Source organism: Macrobrachium rosenbergii, chromosome 56, assembly GCF_040412425.1.
Source record: "Macrobrachium rosenbergii isolate ZJJX-2024 chromosome 56, ASM4041242v1, whole genome shotgun sequence".
In the NCBI taxonomy this organism is placed as follows: domain Eukaryota; kingdom Metazoa; phylum Arthropoda; class Malacostraca; order Decapoda; family Palaemonidae; genus Macrobrachium; species Macrobrachium rosenbergii.
Genome location: NC_089796.1, coordinates 25028915 through 25052530, shown reverse-complemented (window position 1 = coordinate 25052530; position 23616 = coordinate 25028915). Strand labels below are relative to the sequence as shown.

The 23616-nt window shown below is 43.3% G+C and overlaps 1 protein-coding gene across 2 annotated transcripts in view; it reads left to right on the top strand.

Moving 5' to 3' along the window:
- The first annotated feature begins 293 nt into the window (after positions 1-293).
- The window catches only part of LOC136836056 (PHD finger protein 12), a 156786-nt gene continuing 133463 nt past the window's right edge, over positions 294-23616 (top strand). Inside the window, exon 1 of one of the 2 annotated variants that reach the window (XM_067099952.1) lies at positions 294-877. In XM_067099952.1, coding sequence (XP_066956053.1) covers positions 830-877 — 48 coding nt within the window. In that variant the 5' untranslated portion in view covers positions 294-829. The remainder of the gene's footprint in view (positions 878-23616) is intronic. The other variant, XM_067099953.1, reaches the window with a different exon arrangement.

The following is a 23616-nucleotide window of genomic DNA, read 5'->3' as shown; positions in this document are numbered from 1 at the left end:
CGCAAGTTCGTAATGTAAACAATTAGTGAGTGAAAAATGTCAACAATAATAACAGAGATAATAACACTACTTTTGACAGCTACCGTTCGGGTCTGTTTCCTCGCTGTACGCCGCGCCTTTCAGGAACACTCGTCGAACGTCAGAAAAATTACTACGCATAGGGTCATGACAAACAGACATACTGTGCCATAAATATCTGAAAAACAGGAACAGTTTGATAGTGCAGGCAGACGACACTCAGTAAAACCCGCGCTATTTTCTGATGCTTGCGCATGCCTACATTATTTTCTTTTAGCATAAACGTCAGTACCTGTCAGGACCAATAATATACACAGTGATATAACAAAAAAAGATCAATATTTGTGAATATAAAGCACTCAATAGTGTAAATCTGTTTTTGAAACTTATATGGATAGGATCGTGTAGAATCTGCTTCCTAAAATTGGCATGAGAGCGACGCGCTTTTGTTCCATTTTGCTTCTTGTTGCTGGTTTGTTTGGATTCGGGTGTTTATAGTCGTCTCCGACATTTGCGCCAAGGATACATTTGTAAACTGAACACTTTGGTATAATAAATTTTACTGTATACGCAGTTATGTGGCTATGAATAACTATGGGACTATTATATGTTATTGATATAATATAAAGGAACACAAATAGAAGTGTTTTAGTGGCTAAATGGGAGAAGAAAAGTGAGAAATCAACTGTTAAATGAGCGACTCTGATTGGGCTTTGACCCGAGCATTGAAGTGCAAGAAGGGCAGTCTAATTTGGTAATTGCCATGCAACAAAAGGTTGTCTAGTCATTACAGGGACAGAAAGTCTCCGCAATGACATCAATGGAGTACGAGGTGGACTCCATGGGCGGCCTTATGCCGGTAAGTTTTAGGAGTAGGGTTCATGTACTTTGGAGGGAGGTTGTGGGCCAAGTCCAGGCGGTGGTCGCTTGGCCTCCATCTTGTAGTAGACTGCCTGCCAGGGACTAAGGGTTTTAGGGATTGCTATGAATCTGTGATTTTATTCCTTAAATCTCTTCTCTCTTCATATTTGGACGTTACTGACTCCATATTGAAGCTGTTTAGAGGATGGTGGTCCTCAGGTTCCAAAGTGGGTGTGTTGTCTTAGGGAGAAATCAGAATGCCCCCTAGTGTAGAAATTTTCACCCCTTTGATGACGGTGTACATAAGCTGATGAAAAATTTGTTTTCCTTTGTGTCTTAGACTCATCCTACCAGGTTACTTGTGTTATTACAATGTTGATTTTTTGATGATTCCCCAAATTGCTGACTGACTTGGGAAGGATTTCTTTGAACCTTTGCACATTATAGCCAGTATTATAATAATCTTCAATTTTGTTATGATTTCTGTGTAAATCTAGGTAAGGTAGCATATTAAAGATAGTTTAGGACTATATCCAAGCATATCCTCATTAAACGATTATAGGGTTACCTAAAGCCTGGTAGGCCTAGAGTAATGAAAGGCTCCTTTATCAAGGATTATACTTGGCCCTGACGAGGCAATCTTTGAGTAGCTTTTGCTAAATGGAATATTCCAAGATCTGTCCTCCACTGTTGTCAAGTGTGCTCCACTATAGATTCAAACAATAATGATTGTGGGACCTATGTGTTTTAAGATTTGTCAAACTGTGATGTAGTAGACTATTTACATCATGTGGCTTTTCACAGTTTTAAAGTAGGCTAGCCAAGGCCAATTCTATGTGTGTTACGTAAAAGAACCGTAGGATTAAGAGGGTGATGCATAGCCTGGCACTACCAGTCTGTCTACAGAATTAAGCACTTTATATTACTAAACTGTACAGAGTTTTCTAGCTAATCAAACTGTTTGCTGAAATATGCATTCTAAATTACACAAATGAATGTTGTAAAATTGAAATGTGAGTCAAAATGTACTAAGTGGTGGGATAGCTGTTAAGATTTATATTTATTTATTGCCTACGGTTGAGTATAAAAAAAAAAATTGCAGGTCAAAATGTTATAAGGCAAGGGGTATCTGCAAAGAATTTTGATATATCTGCATCCACTGAAGTGTAAGGTCGGTCTAAACTGATTTTGTGTTGTAACTGTAACCTGGTTCTCCTGAGCTATTTCCAGTATGTAGTATTTCCTATGATAGTTTGATCACTCCTGAATTAAACAGCCCCATTAAAAGAATTATTTGATTTTATGTAAGGTTGCAGATGGTGGAAGACTGCCTTAAGTTTGACTGTACATACTATGCTAACATTTATGATTTAATAGAGGAACCATGCATCAAGTTATCAGTATTAGGGCTTAATAAGTAATTGTTGGTGAGAGTAACAGTGTATAATATACCATAAGGGAAGGGTCCTTAAAACTACCCAACAAGGTGGTTAACTTATTATGCACCCACATAAGTTACCAATTATGGGAGACCTCAGGGAAAACCATTGTGTGCACATGGAGCAGGAGAACACTAATAAAACAACAAGAACACATCCATAGTCAACCTAACGTATGGCATTGCGTTTTACCTAATCTTACAGACACCCTCCTTTTTCTTCCTCCTGATGCCTCCCTAACCTGACCTAGTATGATGTAGAGCATTGTGCAAAATGCATGGATGCATTCTTACCTAACCTTACCTAACCAAGGATACCAGACTGTACTGGTGCCTCACCTGGGAGGGATTGTCTGAACCCCCAACTAGCCTTACATTGGCCACAGTATTTCATAGACACTGTGCTTCTTGACGCTATGGCTCCACACTGTGGTTGCTCATTATTGTTAGCTTTGAGGGTTTGTGTTATAGGTTAACCAACCATTCCAACAGAAACAAATGTGAGATTTATCAAAATCACATAAAAACTGACAAGTTATTTTGCATTAAAATCACTTTATTCATAAGCAGCAGTCATATGCTCATTCAAATATACAAACTATTGCGTATCCTATAGGAATATTCCAAGCATGAGCTGGAATTGGTCATTGAGGTTTGGTGACATAGTTGCTCACAGGAGATAAATTCAAATGAGTTTTGGGGTAGGTGAATACCTGTGAACCTTAAATATGTTCTCACCAAGGTCAAGGTAAAGCCATATATAAGGCAGCAAGAACTGTTGTGTCATTTTCTGTCACCACAAGGAGTCACAGTGTTTCTCATGGCACCAGCTCACCACTGGAACTTTTGTCTCATAGTAATGTCAGTTGTTGAGGTGGTCACTCCTTTTGCTGCCTCTCCCACTGATGCAGCATGTTCCTTTAGGGAGAGTACCGTATTGTTCTACTTCTTTTATTGGAAAATACAGCTGAGAATTTGCATGTTTGTTAGTTTTGAGTTACTTCATTCTTTTACAAGAAGCCCTTCACAACTTAGGTAGTATGAAAGGTCAGCACTGCTCTCATACCTGGTGTTGACTTAGTGGTTAAAGTTACTGTCATTTCCCCCTCATGATGCTCTTTTGAATGGACTCATGAGCGTAAGCATCAACCTGGAGAAACTTGTAGTACTTCTGTTATGACTGGTTGCTCTTGCTCCTCCAGAAAAAGGAACTTCTCATGACTTGGTTGATTTTATTAGAAATACAGGTAAACCATAGATTTTCCGGTATCGGCTGGTCTGGAACCTCTTTTAATCTGGACAAAATTATGATCAAAACTTTAAAATGCCTATGGAAACTATAAAATTCCTGCCGCCGGTAGACTAGTATACTGGGGTTCCGATAAATGGCACTGATTGTTCCGGCGCAGATTATGTTTGTTTACTTTGTTAATGCTGCCGGTGATTGTTGAATATTGTTGCGTTATTTACTAATTTTGCTTATATTTTTGGTAAATCGTATGAAAAAGGATTTGGTAAGAATTGCTATAAATAAGCATATACAGTACTGTAAAGTATTATGAATAGAACCTCATCTAAAATCCATGTTATATGTCACACATAAAAACCACAAAGTACAATAGTGATTGATTTTGCATAAAAATGTGCATGGGCAAATGCAGGACAGCTAGTATATACAGTAGAAGGTAATTATTCGGAAGATGCACCCCTTCATAGATTGCATTATTTAAGTGTTTATAACTGTATTTCATTTAATACTTGTTTAGCATATGTTAAGAAGAGGGGGACCATTACTGGTGCAGAAAAATAAAAAATCTGGCATGGCCTAAGAACCAAGGATGCTGGAAAATAGATGGTCTATCTGTACTAAAGGTTTGGCATCTTTACTTCAAATGTTGGTTATTTCCAAGGTTGTGATAGTTGAATGCATTCCCAAGTTGAATGATAATGCCGGCATTGGTGGTAATGCCCTCCAAATCTTTAACAACCCCTAAGACTCTCGCAAGAGGCCATGCTTGTGCTGTCCTTTGAGTGAAGATTCTTTGTTTGAGGTTCTTCCTCACCCTCAAGGATCTTCAGACCATATGTTTGGCAAGATGGTGGGAGCCATGTAAGACAGTTTTGTGATCTTGGCTTACCTGAGTAAGAAAGGAGGAATTAAATTTTAACAACGTATTTCCTGGCAATGCAGATCCTACTGTGGGCCTAGTAGAGAAGTATTTTGCTGATCCACAGATATGTTCAAGTGAAAAACAGAATAGTAGTATTGGAACAGGTCCAGGTCCTTCCTATAGAAAGTTCTCTTCATCCTGAGGTGTGCAAGAAGTTGTGGGGTACCCCACCAGATGACCTGTATTTTCAATTTGATCAACAAGCAATGAAATTATTGCTCTTCCCATCCAGATCAACCAGCCTGGTGAAGCATCACATTTATGGTATCTTGAAATGACCTTGAGGGTTACATCTTTCCTTCCATTTTACAAGTAAGGTGAATGCTAGACTAATTAAGTCTCAAAACATACAAGTTTGAAGCTGGTGCTCCTCTTTGGATACAATAGAAGAGGTACTCAGACATTCTGGCACTTCCCAAAATACTTGGACATTCTAGCACTCCTGATAGACACTCTTTGGGACTTCCCGCTTTGGGATAATCTGTTGCACCAACCATACTACAGACAATGAAGCTGAACAAGGCCTGGTGTGGAATTTTCAGTAGCCACAGTAGTGTCAGCAGTGGTAGATCAGTCCAAGATGAACCACTGTTCAACAGTCAGAGAGGTTCTCTTTGTCGAAAGGCACATGTATTGCAGCGCGGAGATTTGAACTTTAGCTTATCAAAGGAGTTTAGGTGTATGCACCAGGGTTTTGAGATAGAATTCTTAGAACTGTGAGCCTTCCTTGCTGGTATGTATTCTTGGCCTTGAAGTATTTGTTGAATCTAGTACATATTTGAGCCCCAGAGACTACATCCCATAGGAATTGTCATGAAAGGCTGTGTTCCTTCTGTACTTAATGTTGGTGTGAATGGTAAGTGAGATCCGTCGTGTCTTAAGTGATATCTCATATTCTGATTTGAAGAGCAGAGGTTTCTCGTCGGTTTACTGCCAAGACTTGGACAACTTCCTCCCAATGCCAGGCTATTTCATAATTTGTAATTCCTAGTTTGTCAGTAGAAATAGAAATAGAAGTGGATTTCCTGGTCAAGGCTGTAGAATATGGCTGAGGAGGACTAAATCTATCAGAAAACAAGATTTGTCTTTGTTCTTAGTGTCCCTTATATTGAAGAATATTCAAGTCAGTAACTACCTTTTCTTTATGGTTGAGAACATTGATTAGGGATGGATGTATATGTGAGTTCAGTGTTAGGGGCATGAGATTGGGCTGTTTCGTTATCCCCTAGCTGTCAAGAGGAATGTAGAGGTGGGAGCTCTTCTAAAATTTGTAAAGTCCAGCTTTAGAGACATGTCTGATAAATCCTTAGACTTTTTCTCCATTAGTAATGTGGTGTCATCAGGAAAGATATTAATTCCTCTTTAATGGGCCTGGGCCCCCCCTCAGACTCCTTCTTTTACCTGATAGTCCTCTGGAGTACATGCTACTGCATCTTACTGAAGGGGTAAGCTTATCATATTGTTATTGCACTTTTTAGATGAAAAGACTGTAAACCATGGCCTTACTAGCAAGGTTCCAGATCACATTCATATAGCAGTTTGTTACCCAAGTGCTCCAGTTACAAAAACGTGTTATCCACAAAAGTCCTACCCTCCTAAATAGTTACTTAGGCTCATGTTATCTGATTGGTTTTTTGTGTGAACAAGTTAAGTTTTATGTAAAAACATCAAAATATGTTTGTCTTGACACTGAAGATGATCCTCAGGTATGTCAGGTGTCTTTCTCAGGCATGCTCATAAGAAGAATCCAGCTCACTGTCTGCACATCAGGGCTTCCATGTCCCTCTACTGATGGAAGAAGGCGGTCATTCCAAGTGTATCTGCTGGTCAGTGCACCTGAAGACTTTGCTCCCAGAACTTTTCTAGTTCTTGTAAAAAATCATTGTAATTGATTTTTGGCATTGTAAGGCATTTGAGCCTGTTTTAGCCTTCATTTCTTCATGTTGGTTAATTTTTTGCCTTAATTATTTATAATCTGGATTCTTTGGGCATTGAGTAAATGTAATATATTTAGCTGCCATTTATATGAACTTCCCAGTGAGTCTTACTGTTATTGTTGCTGTTGCCTGCAGTAAGTCACATATTGCAATAGGGAATGGGACAACTGGCCGTTGCCGACTGGCCGTCGTCCAACTGGCCGTCGTCGACTGGCCGCAGCCCAACTGGCCGTAGGGGACGACTGGCCGCAACCTAACTGGCCGCGGGAGAAAGTAAATCTATAAGAGAAGAGATGTGAGAAAAAAATTATTTCTGTCTCTCTCTCTCTCTCTCAGAAAATATTTGAATACAGTAAATCTATAAGAAGAAGAGATGAGAGAAAAAAATTTATTTCTGTCTGTCTGTCTCTGTCAATTAACGAGTAACAAGGAAACAATGCTATTTTACAATGCCGCTCTCTCAGAAAATATGTCAATTAACGAGTAACAAGGAAACAATGCTATTTTACGATGCCAATTTCGCTCTGCGAGCTAAAATGATAATTGCCTTAGCATTTGTACCACCCGATCATATTACAGCAGCTATAATGGAATTAGCAGATGACCTTCCACAGGAACTTCTAGAACTTCTTGATTGGCTGGAAGACAATTATGTAGGAAGAATGAACAGAAGGGGCACTGGCAGACGTTCTCCCCTTTTTCCGTTACACATTTGGAATGTTTACGAACGATGCATAAATGATGAGGATAGAACAAACAACTATGCCGAAGCTGCTCATCGTAGGCTGCAAAATGAACTAGGGATGCAACATCCAACAATCTGGAAGTTTATCGATAGTTTGAAAAAGGTGCAACGAGGGCGAGATCTGTATTACGAACAGTTAATTGCTGGTCAAACGCCGCCCATAAAATTGAAGAAATTCCGAGAAGCAGATGCTCATATAAAATCAGTGGTACTACAGTTTGAGAACAGAAATATTTTAGAATATCTTAGAGGAATTGCACATAACTTCTCTTAAGATATATATAGTTATGTAACTGCTATTTTCTGCGGTTTTTTTATTCCAATAATTCACCTTAATAAAATTTAACTTTTTTATTTTCTTTAATTTTCTTTTACTTTTAGTTTTATATTCAATAATTCAGCACACACATACACGCACACACACATACACACACGCACAAGTTACTTTTTAACATCCAATAAATGCGGATTTCTCGGCAACCCTGGTGGCCAGTCGGCTGCGGCCAGTCCTCCCCTACGGCCAGTTGGGCTGTGGCCAGTTAGGCTGCGGCCAGTCTGCCACGGCCAGTCGGCCGCGGCCAGTTGTCCTAGACCCATTGCAATACACTCCCTGAACACCAGAATTAGCCCTGGTTACCCACTAGCCCAAACTACATCCCCATAACTTTCGCCCATTAATTGGGTAATTAACTGTCAGCATTACCAATACTTACAAGAAAATCTTGTCAAAATGAGTTACCTGAAACACCGTTGGCAATGCTGCTGCAAGTCCCAGCCGAGTGAGGCCCGGTTCCCCAATTGCTTTCCGTTCGCCTTGCTGCATGGATGTTTCCTGCTTCAGGCGAACTTTTGGTTATTAGCCCGACCCCCATATACTGACTTTATTGAAATTTGATAATGACTTGGACCATATTTTTGCCTTTTTCTCCTGGATTGTTCTTTCGCCTGGCATCGGATTTTTCTCTCCCATTTGGACTTTGGTTTGTGGATAAAAAGACGCCCCTTTGGATAGCGCAACTGCCTCAACCTCGGCTACAGCTACAGTGACCGAGACTGCTACTGCTGGAGACGCTGCAACCCACCTATCATGCACAGCTTGCAAACGGAGGATGAGTACCCTCAAACATTACAGACATTCAGTTTGTATAGCATGTAGGAAGGTGCACTGTAGCTTAACATTTAGATGTGATGAATGTAGGTCATGGTCAAAAGATCAGATGTAGGATTATGTTAAACACAGAAAATCTCTGGCGTCCAAGAGCAAACGTAGGGAACCAGCTTTAGAAACTCAGAGTTCAGACAAAGAAGCTTTAGAATCAGAGTTATTTAGGAAGTTAGAGGATAAATTATCAGCTAGCATGACAAATTTATTATCTAGTTTCATGACAAAGTTATCAGAATTCAAAGAGCAAAATATAAGTGCTAGGGAAATAGAAACTAACCTTTTGTTTTCAACTCCCCTGCCTGTTCCAGCACCAGCCCTAACGGGTGCCGGGGGTCATGGAGAACTGCAAACCTCGAAGGTAGGATCTGCAGCCCCCTCCCCCGGGTGCAGAGCAGGCAGTGTTAGCAGCAGTTTTCCCCCTTTCTTCGGATAGTGTAAGTTCAGAGGTAAATTTAGATTTAGATATAGGATTGACGCAGACGAATAGGGATATTGAGGTAGCAAAGAGTGTAGGAGAGAAGTTGAAGGTGCAGTTTTCTTTGGGCGCAAGTGCAATTAAGGTTCCGGGTATTTCCGGTTGCAGTCTCCTTGCAACAAAATATTGCTAAATCTGTTGAGGAGGATTTAGATTTAGTTGTAAGTTTGTCAGGTTCGGGAAGGTTGGAGGATTTCCCTTCCTCTTCGAGAGTTCCTTTTCCTTCTGGGGAAAAACTTTCATCGGTTGGTGATGGTAATTCATTTGATAAGACATTAAATGTAGCAGAATATAATGGTAATTTATTGGGTCTTTCCAAAGGGTATAGGTCATTGGTCAGACAGTGTTTTAATATAGGGTTTTCGAATATCCATGATCATGTAATGAAGAAATTTCCGGAATTCACAAATAATGTATTACAAGATTATCAAGCGGGACCAGAGTCTGTATATTTTCTTTCTCTAAAATCTATGGCCTCCTCTGTAACCTCAGATTTTTCCCTATCCTCTACTGCTTCCAAACCTTCTTCTGCTGCTCTTTCTCAACCTTCCCTTTCAGGCCGCATTTTGGGTGCTTTGTTAGTTCATCCGGCATCTGTGCCATTAGCGGGTTTGTCTTTGGTGCCATCTGCGGCGGATCCTGTACCTTCTCAGGCTTCTGATCTAGTTGCTGCGGCAGTTGGCGGTGCGCCTGCCTCAGCATTTAGTGTTGCGGTACCGATAGTTTCCACAATCGCCCCGGTACCTAAGCTGTTTGGTGTTTCATCTTCTCCTGTTTCTTTGGGTTCGGTACCTCGTAATCTTCCCTTCAAAACCGTTTCGAGTTCAGGGCTGGTTGGGACATTCTCTACCTGCCCAGTGTGTCATCTTTCTTCCTTCAGTTCCTCCTTTCTCAACTTTTCCGACAGGTTCCTCTGTCCCTCCTGCTAAGGCAGTCTATGTAGGTTCGGGTTTGGTTTCGGGTCATCAGGGACCCTTTCCCTCTTCTTCTTTAAGTAGGGGACCTTCTGTTCCGGATTCCCAGTCTCACATAACTCTGCTACATCCAGGTTTGGGTGGTGCGGGTGTTGCGGTCTCTCCGCTCTCAGGAGTGGGTATTATCCGCCCAGGTGTGACCGACCAGGTGTTGCGTCATCATCTTTGGAGGGTGCAGGGTTTGCGCAACCTATTTTGGTGACTCCCAATATGTTCGGGACTGATTCGTCAGGGGTCCATCTTGCACATCAAGGTGTGTTGTGTTCCGGATCATCAGGTTCAATGTTTGCTAGGGGTCAGCCTGTCTCATTTCCGGTTTCGGCTCGGTCGGACCAATTCGACAAAGGCTGTCCCTGTGAAGAGGAGGATCAGTTACCGGAGGCTAGTTTTCCTTCAGCCAATGAGTCGGAGTACAGACGGATGTTGGACTTTATCCACTCGCTGTATCCACCGTTCAAGGTTCCGGAGGAGCCGATACAGAATAACCAATCTATGTTCGAGTCGCTTTTTGCAACAAAACTGGTGTTAGCACAGTCACCAAAGAATATAGTCTGGTTTGGCAGGGTCAAGCAGGCTTTGAGAGGGGCGGACAATAGGTTGGCATCCTTGATAGGACCGGGTAAGCAGGATTCAGCCTTGCCTCCTATTCAGAAGGGCTTTTATAGGGTCGCGGGTAACCCTTCTGCAGGTGTTAGGGTGCCGCTGAACGAGTCGGCAGAGGCTCTTCTACCTCGGGTTCCATCATTGAACCGTCTAGTACAGTGAACCCCCAGTATATTAGCGGGGATGCACCTTCCCGAATAGCTAAAATCCGTGAATACAGTGAACCCTCGTTTATCGCAGTAGATAGGTTCCAGAACTGGCCGCGATAGCTGAAAATCCATCTGTAGGGACACCATATTTACAGTATTTATTTAACATGTATTCAGACTTTTAAAACCCTCCCTTTACATAGTACTGTTAACAAACCACCCTTTTACAGTAATGTACAGATATCTACAATCAATCATCAGTACACAGGCACAAATGATAAGCAATAAAACAGTAAGTGAACATAAAAAAATAGAAAGATTGTTATGGTGCGTACTGCTGTACAATTGTACAGTATTTTACTCACCACGATAGAGTTGGAAGTTACAATAAAGCCCTCCTTTGTACTGTTAACAAACCACCCTTTAATGTACAGAACACTTAATGCATGTACAGTACCCTAATCTAATGCATGTACAGTACCCTAATCTAAAACAGGCACTAATATTAAAATGTTAGAATATTAAAGTATATAAAGAAATAAAGATTGTTACTGTACCCACCATGAAAGAAGTTGAAGAAAAACTTGAATGATGATGGCGATGAATTTGCTGCACAGTAGAAATGATGATGATGAAGCTGATGATGTCTTCTACTGTGCAGCCAATGATTGTATTTTACGTCTCTTCAGACTGAGGTGTCTTTTCCTGGGACACCTCTTCAACTTCTTCCTGGGACACTTCTTCAATTTCTTCCGAAGGCATAGTAGCAGGAGGAACTGGCTCTTTTTGCGAGGCTGGAAGAACATTGTGATCGGAAGTTGCTGCCGCTGCTTCTTTTTCGATCGAAGAGCATCCTGTAGGAGTCATGTCTTCATCGATTTTGTTGCAGAACTGCAGAGAACGAACCATATCCTCGTCCCATTCTTGTGACAATTCTTTCAGCTCCTTCGCTAGGTTGCAGAGCTTGGCAAGCCGTTCTAATGTTATGCCTGTTTCTTCAACAACTTCTTGGGTCTCTTCCTGTGGTTCATTTTCTTCCTCACTGGCTGATTTTGTCAGGTCTTCGAGGTCTCGCGTCAGTTTGCGGCTGGGAATGGCAGTCAACAACTCGTCAACGTCTTCCGTCAAAATGTCGCCAAACCCGTCACCTCCAATTATCACAGCCAACTGCACAGATTTCCGTTTACTGCAGAGTGTTGAATCTCTGCAGGCGTTGATCCCTCCAGTAAACAATCTCGGACGACAACTTCCTCCAGCTCGCGTTAACGGTAGCAGGTTTCATTTCTTGCAGTGCCTTCTGGATGTTCTGAAGGCACGCGGGCAATTGTGTACTGCCGCCAGTACGCCTTCAAATTGAATGTTTCATCCTCATCTTCTTGGCGGCATCCACACACGCAACACAGGTCCGCCAAGGTATTCTTCATGTAGAGGGCCTTGAACGCCCTGATAAGCCCCTGGTCCATCGGTTGAATTTAGGACGTTGTGTTGGGTGGCAGGAACTCAACCTGAATGCCCTCATGCGAAAGATCAGTCGCGTGTCCACCAGCGTTATCCAACAGGAGAAGGATCTTAAATGGCAAGCCCTTCTCTAAGAGATATTTACTGACTTGTGGGATAAAACACTGGTGGAACCAGTTGGAGGTCAGCATCTTTGTAATCCATGCTTTTGGATTATGCATCCAATACACGGGAAGGAGATTCTTATTTTTATTTTTCAAAGCACGAGGGTTTTTCGACTTATAAATAAGCCCTGGCTTTAGCAAAAATCCCGCAGCATTGCCACACATCACGAGGGTAACACGATCTTTGAATGCTTTTAAAGCCAGAGGCTTTGGCTTCTTCTTTGAACAGGAAAGTTCACGATGGCATTCTCTTCCAAAACAAACCCGCGTCTCCCCCATATTAAAGACTTGTTCAGGCTTGTATCCACCTTCAGCGATAATATTCTTGAACTTCTCATTCGGCGTAAGTTTCAGCACTCACCGTGTCAGAAGCAGCCTCGCCATGCAGGGAAACGCTTTTCAGGCCGGCGTTTCTGAAACTTGGCGAACCATCCTCTGCTGGCGGTAAACGTCGTGTCTGAGGCTGGTAATCAGTGGATGTCCCTGCTTGAGGTTCATCTACATCATCTTCGCAATCTTCCTCTTCTTCTTCAGCGTGGTCGCCATCATCTTGAGGTTCCTTTGCTGCGAAATTCTCATACAACCTCAAAGCCTTGGTTCGGATGGTGTTCAAATCCAAGGCTATTTTCTTCTTCCGCAGTCGGCAATCCAGATTGACAAAGCACCTTCCATACGGACGATCGTTTTATTACGAGCCGTAACAACTCGCTTTGCTGACTTGCTAAAGGTGATGGCAGCCGTCTTCCTAATCTTCGCCTCATCCTTCTTAATGTAGCGAACGGTGGATTTCAAACATTCACTCCAAAATGGCGGTCCCCACGGCACAGAACTTCTCCCTTCCTTCAACATATCGAGAAGTGTCACCTTCTCAGCAATCGTCATCATTTTCACATTGGCGTTTAGGCTCAGTACCAGCCTTAGCAGAAACAGAACACTTGGGAGCCATTGTAGGGTTAAACAAAGTTAAAAAAAAAATTCAACTTCAAACACACACTGTCATGCACAACACTGGTAATGTAAACAGCATCTATCTACCGAGAGAGCGGAAACGAAGTGGCACGAGAAGATGCTGCGGGTCAGAGACAAGGGAAGCTGCTGCGGGTCTGAGAAACGGTCAAAACACCAATCACAGGCGAGATTACAAAACTTGGGAGCTGATTCGTCATCTATCACCAATGGAACCAATCACAGCCCATCTTACATGCTAGTTTCAAATTCAAATATACTTTATGCTATTTTATGCTTTTTTTGTTGTAGAAGTATAGGTTTATTCGAGATGTGATTTTTGCAACAAACAATATTATTGGATGCAGTACAAAAGATTCATGGAAAAGATGCACATTCATTGCATTTGTATTTTATAATTAGTATATATATGTAGCCATCAGCAGCCTTACACCATTCAAATATGACAATGTCAGACTGCATCTGATTAGCGTTTCATGTTCAGTTTAATTTTACTAGTACTATAATGAATTATCGTATGATCACATTCACTTTTTGTTTAATTTCATTTTGTACTGAATTATATGTCATAATGCAATGAACCAACAGTACTAGCAGATATTAATAATTATTAATGGAATTAATGAAATATTTGGGTCTTCATATATCGCGACTATTTTTGAAATTTCCGAAAAATCCGCTATATATTTTCTCTTATAATATACATACGTAATGGAAAAAAGACCCACAAAAGTCGTGAATCCGCACCATAGTCGAACACAAGTAGCGAGGGTTCACTGTACTTAAAACCCCTCTAAAAACACTCAGAACTACCCATTTTGATAGCTTAAACCAAGAAAAACCCTGTAAAAATGCTTATACCTGAGTATTTTAATAGTTTTATCACAAAAAATGCTTTTATTCATGAAAATTATATGAAATTACAGTAATTAGTGAATATTTCTCAGTGAAAAATACTGTGAATGGGTGAATTTTCCGCGAAAAATGACTAGATATGTTCCACAGAGAAACTCACGAATGCGTGAGCCCGCGAACCATGAGAACTCGAATACTGGGGGTTTACTGTATCTATTTCGGCCAGGGAAGCCAGTATCTTGGAAGACACCTTCGGCAACCAGTTGGAGGCGTTATCACACACTCTGTGGATGCTATCTTGTCTGATGGGGTTCCTTAAACAAGATGGTTATACTCCGTCAGGCCTGACTCTTTTTGACAACCTCATCACGTCTGTTTCCATGGGGCTTGCACACCGGGCGAACGTTTCCGCAGGATGTACTATGTTCTTCGGGAAGAAAAGAAGGGACTTCTATCTAAGCCATCTGCCTCCTCATTTTCCAGACATTCACAAGAGGGCACTGCTGAGGGCTCCATTGGCGCTCAACTGCAGTTTGTTTAGAGAGGAAGACGTTTCGGCAGTGGTCAACTTTGTGTCGTCTACCTTGGCGGTGGAGTCGCAGCAGGCCATGATCAAGGTTGCAGCACAGAGTACCAGATCTCTGAAGGGGTCTAGAATGCCTTCTCCTTTGAAGAGCTCTTGCTCCAAGTCTCCGGGAAGTTCTCCTAGGAAAGTACGCTTTTCATCCAAGCTTTCCAGTTCTGCCTTGGATCTGAAACCTTCCAATCATAAGAAGGATTTTCGGAAATAGGAGACATTCCCTTCTCCGGCACCTGTAGGAGGCTGCCTTGCCCTTTTCTGGGGCACCTGGAAGGAGTGGGGCACGGGAGAGTTGGGTAGTGGAGGTCTTAAGGAAGGGTTACAGAGTCCCTTTTCACTCTCATCCTCTGCTATCCAACTCACCAGTGCATCTTCCCAGTTACTCCCTTCATCCATCAGGGGGTTAGCTTTGGCGGCAGAGATCTGAGCCCTTTTAGAGAAGAGAGACTTAGAGCCTGCTCCCCCTTTTCCAGGGTTCTACAGCCAGATCTTCGTGGCCCCCAAAGCGGGAGGATCTTGGAGACCTATCATAGATCTCTCGGGTCTCAAGAAGTTTGTAACCTCGACGGAAACTTCCTAGTCGGTGCTGCAGTTGGTCCAGAGGGAAGATTGGATGATTTCAGTGGACCTCAAGGACGCTTATCTCCAGGTTCCGATTCATCAGGAATCTTGGAAGTTCCTTTGTTTCTCGGGTCCAACTGGAACATTTCAGTTCAAAGTCCTCTGCTTCATTCTGACCACAGCACCTCAGGTATTCGTAAGGGTGATGTCTCCTGTTTCAGACATCATGCATCGTCGGGGCTTCCGAATGAGAAGTTACCTCGACGACTGGCTGGTTCTAGCTTCATCGGAAGGTGAGGCTCTGCAGGCAAGAAGTTAGGCATAAGAATCAATTTTGACAAGAGTTCTCTGTTTCAACTCAAGTAAAGACGTACCTGGGAATGATGATTCAGACGCATCTTTTGAGGGCTTTCCCGACAGAGGAACGGGTTCTGGTGATTTTAAGCCAGCTGGAAACTTTCATGTCAAACAAAGTTCAACCTGTGAGGTTATGGAAAAGCCTGCTTGGCCGGATGGCCTCCCTATCCCTTTTTGTTTCAGGGTCTCGTCTCCGGATTCATTCTCTGCAGGTGTGTCTCAGGAATCGCTGGGACTTTTGAGAAAAGAAAGCGTCAATAATCTGGGACGATTCTTGCCTGAAGGATCTTCTCGGTGGTGGTCAGAAGAACATCATCTGACCACTGGCGTAAGATTGGACTCCCCACCCTTCCAGTCGTACATCTGTACACAGATGCCTCAGATCAGGGTTGGGGTGCAACCCTGGAGGAATCTCAGGCTCAGGGCCTTTGGAGGGATCTGGATTGGGAGGAGTCCATAAATTACAGGGAATTAAGAGCAGTCGAGGAGGCTCTAAGTTGCTTTGCAGAACAGGTAAGCAACAAGACCGTAGCATTGTTCTGCGGTGTTACAGCAGTATCGTATCTCAGAATGGAGGGGGGAACAAGATCACAGGTGTTGAACAAGGTAGCACAGAGAGTTCTCCATTGGTGCGAAGAACACGCAGTTTCGCTCATTCCTCAATTCGTGTCGGGAAAGCTCAATGTCTTGGTGGATGCTCTGAGTCGGTCACAGGAAGTTCTTAGAGGGAAATGGACGTTAGTGCAAGACGAAGTGCAACTGCTGCTCAAGGATGGCCAGCGACTGTAGACCTACTCGCCACCAGGATGAATCATCGCCTTCCAGTCTACTTCTCCTCAGTAGCGGATCCCACGTCCTGTGGGACAGACGCAATGTTGCACTCGTGGGACAACTTACAAGTTTATGCATTTCTTCCCTTCGGGATGATACAGGAAGTCTTAGCAAAGCTCAGGAGCTGCAAGAACACTCAAATGACCTTGGTTTGTCCATTTTGGCCCCAGAGACCTTGGTTTCTGGACCTCCTGGACCTGTTGACGTAAGTTCCGGTATTCCTCCCAGAGAGGAGAGATTTACTCAAACAGCTGCACTTCCACTACTTCCCCTACTTCCCCTGGAACTGCCACATACTGAAGCTAGCTGCTTGGAGACTGTCCAGCGAGCGGCCCGTCATGCGGGACTCTCTAAAGTAGAGCCTAGACAACTGTCTTTCTGCTTAAGGAGTTCAACCAGGAAGTTATACCAGGCCAGGTGAGCAATGTATCGTGGATAGTGCCGAAAACAAGGGCATTGTATTTCGCACCTGTCAGTTGCGAAAGTAGCAGACTTCCTGGCATTTTTAAGGAGAGACAAGAGACTTTCTTACTCTACAATTGCTGGGTACAGGTCAGTGCTGAGCAGTACGTTCTGCTTTCAGCTTCCGGAACTCTCAACCAGCAAGATTCTTCATGATCTGTTAAGATTTTTGAAAATGGAGTGCCCAATTCTTCCGCTTACGGGCCCCCTCGTGGGATTTAGCACTGGTGTTGAATTTCTTAAGATCGGCAGTCTTCGAACCTTTAGAGAGTCTGCCCCTAAGGCAATTAACGAAGAAAGTTCTATTTTTAATTGCACTGGCTACGGCCAAGAGAATCGGAGAAATTCGGGCAGTATCCAGGACAGTCTCCTTCTCGGGGAAAGATATTTTTCTTTCTTACCTACCGGAATTCGTGGCAAAGTCCGAATCTGAAACGAATCCTTTGCCAAGGGTATTCAAGGTCTCATCCTTAGAAGACTTTGTAGTAGACAACATTTCCAAGATGCTATTATGTCCAGTTAGGGCTTTAAAAGTCTATCTGTCTCGGGCCGAGAAACTTTTGCCTCGCCCGAGAACGTTATTCATTTCTCCTAAATGCCCTTTGCGTTCAATCTCCAAGAACGCAATCAGTTTCTTTCTTCGGGAGGTCATCTGGCAAGCATCGGAAGGCTCTTCATCAACTTCGGAACCTTTGACTTTGTTTGCACGCCTGAGGGCGCATAGTATTAGAGGAATGGTGACATCTTCGGCCTTCCTTAGAAATTATTTGGTGTTGGCAATTTTAGAAGCGGCCACTTGGAAGTCGGTGTCGGTCTTCACTACCTTTTAACCTCAGGGACATCCAATTTTCGTCAGAGAAAGGTTACTCGCTGGGTCCTTTTGTGGTGACCAACACGATCTTGTAAATGCATGACAATGTCTGGGTGGGTGGCGGAGTTAGGTATTCAAGCTAGTCTAGGAATTTGGAATTCTCCATTGATCAGAATCCATAAGGGAAGCATTAGGCAGGACATTAACATGTTGGAACTAGGCTGTGCCAGGTTGATAGGATCTTTTCTCCAAAACCCCCCTTCTGCACAGATGTCGGCTGCAACATACGGTGAAGAACCCAAAGAGACTGCACATTCAACTTCTCCAAACATGCAAGGCTCTAATAGCCACATGGGAGGTTCATCGTACCCCTCCATACTTGAGAGTGCTTTGATTAGCCACAGGAGGTTCGTCGTACCCCTCCATACATGAGAGTGCTTTGATTAGCCACATGGGAGGTTCGTCGTTCTCCGCTACTCACGGGAGGCTGTGATTAGCCACATGGTAGGTTAATTTTTTGCTACTCTCTTTCCATGAGGAGGTTTAAATACCACATGAGAGGTAGCTCGACTCAGACAGTACCGAGAATTGAGACTGATGTCGAGGGTACTCCATCTACAGGCATCCTCTCCTGCCGAGTGGTTAACCAGGTGAGGATACATGCATATAGGCAGAATAGGTGAATAATGATTTACCTGCCTCCCTGTTTGGCAGGTTGGGCTGAAATTAGATTGATTCCAGGGAGTGTATTGCAATATGAAGTTTTCATAATAAAACTAATATTGTAGTACTTGCCTGAACACCTGAATGATTCCCACCGTCCTCCTCACTTCAATTTGATTAGTGAATTACGCAATTGGGAAACCCGGCCTCGCTCGGCTGGCACTTGCAGCAGCGTTGCCAATGGTGTTTCAGGTAACTCATTTTGACTAGATTTTCCTGTAAGCGTTGGTAATGCTGACAGTTAATTACCCAATTAATGGGTAAAAGTTACGGGGATGTAGTTCGGGCTGGTGGGTAACCAGGGCTAATTCAGGTGTTCAGGTAAGTAATACAATATTAGTTTTATTATGAAAGCTTCATTTTCATTTGAAGGGTATCACGATCTGCATATCAGAGACACTGGGTAACAGGACCAAACAAAAGTTATTCAGGTTGAAACACCCATACAGATCAGATAAAACTGAAGTAACCCTTCAGTACACTCTTAACTCTTAATTTGCCAATTATACACAAGTACAAGATGTAAGCTTGTGAGCAAATTGAAGACTAATTAAAGTTCAGAGTTTAAAAAGTGATAATGTTTATTGTTATTGTAGTCTGACACCTGGAGATATGAACCTGTAATATGAACTCATAAAAATTTTTACAATAAAGGGAACCTGTTAACTGAAATAACTGACTAGGGAAGTTTCCGGGATGTGGTCGCTGGAAGAACAGAACCCTCACATCAATGTCAGAGAGCTGAAAGCAGTTCACTTAGGGCTTCAGTGCTTCTCGACCCTAATTCATAACAAGACTGTGGCAGTCCATTCAGACAATACCACAGCCCTAACGCACATATGAAAGCAAGGTGGCTCTCACTCTTTAATCTCTGTCAAACAGCAAGAGATCTTCTACTGTGGACAGATTAAATCAAGTGAGTGTAGTCACTCGATTTTTTCAGGGCGAACTAATATTCTGAGGGACGAGCTGATCCGTCAAATAGTAGGTCCATCCCACCGAGTGGACTTTGGATCCCCTGGTCTATCGGAATCTGCAACACTATGGGGCAGGCTGACATTGGACCTGTTTGCCACCTCTAGGAACTATTGCCTTCCTCTTTTTTGTTCTCAGGCCCCGGACCCTCTAGCAAGGGCAACAGACACCATGTGGCAAGATTGGTCCAGTTTGGAACAAGATCTATCAAGAGGAGCTCAAGTCCTTTCCCAAGGAATGGGGAAGAAGTCCTCAGTGCACAAGTGGGAGCCAGTCTTCTCGAGTTTTGGGAGGAGTGGAGTATCAGAGGGATAGAACAGTGGATTGTCAAGGTTCCAGGGGAGGGCTTTTCCATTCCGTTCATGGGGAGTCCTCCTTTGGTCCCTTCTCCTGTCTTGTTGACAGCCTACTCAGAGGCTCAGGAGAACATACACCCCTGTTGGAGGAGGTCTCTTCTCTCCTTCAAAAGAGATTCATAGAAGAATTTGAGCACATAAACTCAGAAGGCGTCTACCACCGTCTGTTTGTGGTCCCCAAATCATCGGGGTTTGGAGACCAGTCCTCAACATAAGCGCCCTCGATCTCTTCATTCGGCAGACGAGGTTCAGATGGAGGTGAACCAGCCAGTCCTTTCATCCATTCACCAGGGCAATTGGATAATAACCTTGGATATGCAGGACGCATGCTTCCACTTTCCCTTCCATCCGGACTCCAGGAAGTATCTAAGGTTCATCTTCCAGAACACTCTCTCAGGTTTCCCACGTCAGCATCTAAGCGCCTGTCTCCTCTTGGAGCACCTGGTGCCACCCAAGTGCCCGGTGCCAGCTCCCAAGCTCCCGGCTTCAGCTAAATCTCCAGTTTTGGGCTCTTTGCTTCAGCCTCTCTACGGCACCTCAAGTGTTCACTCAAGTCCTCGCTTCTCCAGTAAATGACTTTTTTTAATAGGCATTAAGGTTAGTGTATATCTGGATGACTTGCCTCTTCGATTCCCTTCGAGGAAAATTGCACGAAGGACTTGTACCTCTCCTCTCTCAGGAACTAGGAATTATCATCCACCTTCAGAAGTTGGCCCCATCACAAGAGTTCCTCTATTTGGGGATGAGTTTCAACTCTCGGATTTTTCAGTTTTTTCTGTCTGCCAAGAGAATCAGTCTCTGCCTTCAGATGGTTCACAGGTTTCTGGCCCCTTTGTCTTGCTTGGCCTGTCAGTGGATCAGCCTACTGGGGACTCGCATCCATCAAGATGTTTGTCAAGTTAGGCAAGCTTCTCATGAGAGTTTTGATATTCTTCCTCTAGGCCAACTGGGACAGGGAAACACAGCCAGGCACCTACGCGCGTCCCATAAACCTGGTATTCAAGTCAGACCGGCATGGTGGCAGTCCGAATGTAGACTTTCGAAAGGAAAACCTTCATCCTCTGAGCCCAGACTTAGACTTCTATTTAGACTCCTTGTTCTAGTTGAGGAGTCCTCTTGGGCTATGCCTTTCTGCCTTCAACATGGTCAGGGAGGTGCTGAACAAGTCTTGGGCTTATCGCAACGTTACAATGATTCTCATAGTCCCGTTCTGGCCCATGAAAGAATGGTTCCAGGACCTGCTATGGTTATGGGTGCACTTTCTGAGATGCCTTCCCCTAAAAAAAGTGTCTACTCAGACAACTTCACTTTTAAGAGATACCAAAGGGTTGTCCGTTCTTGCCCTAACAGGCTTCAGACTGTCCAGAAGCTTATCAGAGTGTAAGAGTTTTCCAGACGCACTGCAGAGGCTATTGCAAGATGAAGGCATTGAATTCCTAGCTGCGTCTTCCAGGCTAAGTGGGTGATTTTCTGAAGCTGGTGTCTCAGACTCAACGTCTCTTCTAAGACATCTGTGACCCAAATTAAGGATTTCCTTCTTTATCCGAAGAGATCTAGGAATCTGTCATCCTCTACTATTAAGGGGTATCGAGCTGTGTTTAGCTCAGTGTTTAAACACAGGGGTCCTGAATCTTGTGTCAATCCCAAATCTTAACGACCTCAGGTCTTTTGATACGCCCAAGTAGGAAAGGAAGTTCCGGTCTCCTGGAACCTGGATGTAGTGTTGAAGCGGCTGACAGGTCCCACTTTTCACCCCCGTTGTTTCTCTTCTCGGAGAAACCTCACTTGGATGATTCTCTTCCTTGTGGCTTTGGCTACTGGTAACATAGCGAGTTCCAAGATATCGATAAAGGGTAGATTTTTCACACGGAGATGCAGTTTGCTTCCTTACCCTTGGATTTTTAGCCGAGAATGAGGACTTCCAAGCCCTGGCCCATTTTTTCTCCTTTGGCTCTGAGGATACCTTGGCTCAGAGGAAGAAGAGAGAGTTCTTTGTCCTACTAGGGCTTTAAGGTATCACCCGAGCAGGACCAAGAAGATCAGAGGACCATCCAGTAATCTCTGGTGCTCTGTCAAGAACCTGTCTCGCCCTCTGACTAAGAATGCATTGTCCTTCCTCGTCAGATACTTAATTTCTGAGGTGCACTCTCAGATTCAGGAGGACATTTTGCCTACTTTTACAGTGAAAGCTCATGACGTCAGGACAGTCTCTACCTTATTAGCTTTCAGGCACATATGTCTCTCACTTCCATTCTGCAGTTGGCTTACTGGAAGTGCAAACTGATCTTTGCGTCTCACTATTGGAAAGAAGTTGAAAAAGTGTTTGAAAATTGCTGTACCTAGGGGCCATTATCAGTGGCTGGCATAGTATTTGGGGAGGAAGCATAGGAATCTCTCTTTTCTCTTACTTTCTCTTCACCTTACAGTAGGGTGTCAAATTTTTGTGAGCCAGGGTGTACAGTGTACCTGGAGTGGCCACCAGTCTCAGTGGATGGGTTGTGGTGTTTTCATTGTAGGTGAAAGCATTGTCTGGTTCTTTTTATTGTGGTGCTGCACTGAGGGCAAGGGCACTTATTGATGCTTTGTTAGCCATCAGACATATCCTTTGCTGCAAAGCTCGCACCTAAGTAGAGGTGCTCCATGGCTGTACCGCCAAGCCACTACAACTTAGATGAGCACCAACCAGAGGCAGTAATTACCTGCAGTAGTTCTCTTACCAAATAAGGAAACGACAAGCATTGTCTTCAGTGCTAGCAACTTTTCTATTTCAAAGTTATTACCATAAATTAATGCTTTGGAGTAGAATATGTCCATGCATCCCACCTCCTGTCAGTGTGGATTCAGCTATGTAATTACTTGCTAAGTTACTTATATGAAAATGTTATTTTCATGATAAAATTAAGTTACACATATACTTAAAAGTAATTAAGGATTGGAGCCCTCCCTCCTCTCCTCTCATGGACATAAGGGTGCAAACAGAATGAGGTTTTCTGCTAAGTCGTTTCCAGTACTCCCGTTGGTGGGCGGGCCTTGTCACCTACACTTAACTGTTGAAGCACTACCGTGGCTTTTTAAATAAAGGCTGCCACACAAGTTAGAACTACTGTATAGCTATGTAATTATCTGTTAGGTATATATGAAACTTAATTTTATCATGAAAATAACATTTTTCACAGCCTGTTCAGGCTATGATCTCTTTAGATGGAAATGAACTTACAGTTGTCTTTCTCAGATCAGCCAAATAACCTCCCTCTCCTTCCTTCTGTAAGTGTCCTAACAGAACTAGCTTGGTAGCAAGATGAGCCAAACCCACCAGATGGGATTTCACTGTTGCCTCCTGCCCCAGACTTATTGCTTTTTAAAGGCACCTCAGAAGTAGTTTAGAGCACCCATGCATCATATTTTATAAAGGGCTTAAGGCCATAGAAGGAATGGAACTTGCATATAAGTTTTCTAGAGTTGAAGATGTTACAACTAATCCTGCAGGCATTTGAGAATCACCTTTCCAGCAAGGTAGTAGATGAGATGCTGGAAAATTCCATCACTGTGGCTCATCTCTGGAACAAGGGTGTTACCAAATCTATGGGCATATGTTAGTTGACTGTGGAAATTCTGTTCTGGGAAGATGATCTTAATATCACTCTAATCCCCTGATAAATTCCAGGGAAAAACAAATTGGTAGTCTACTTATTAAGCTTTTAGGGCTAAGCACTTACAGCCAACAGGTCCCTGCACCCTAAGGTGTGCATCATGCTTTGGAAGCAGTAGGGAACTCCCATATTAGTCCCGTTTGCAACCAGCCACAATCACGAGATCCCTAACTTTTGTTCAGCCCTGCTAGAGCAGGCAGCATAGGCAAACACCACTTTTATGCTCCCCTGCCACACTCTTTGAGGTTTGTGCATTTCCCCCCCTTTCCCTAATCAAGCCAGTTTTAAACAAACTGTGGCAATCCTACAATGTCTGTGACTCTCATAGCCC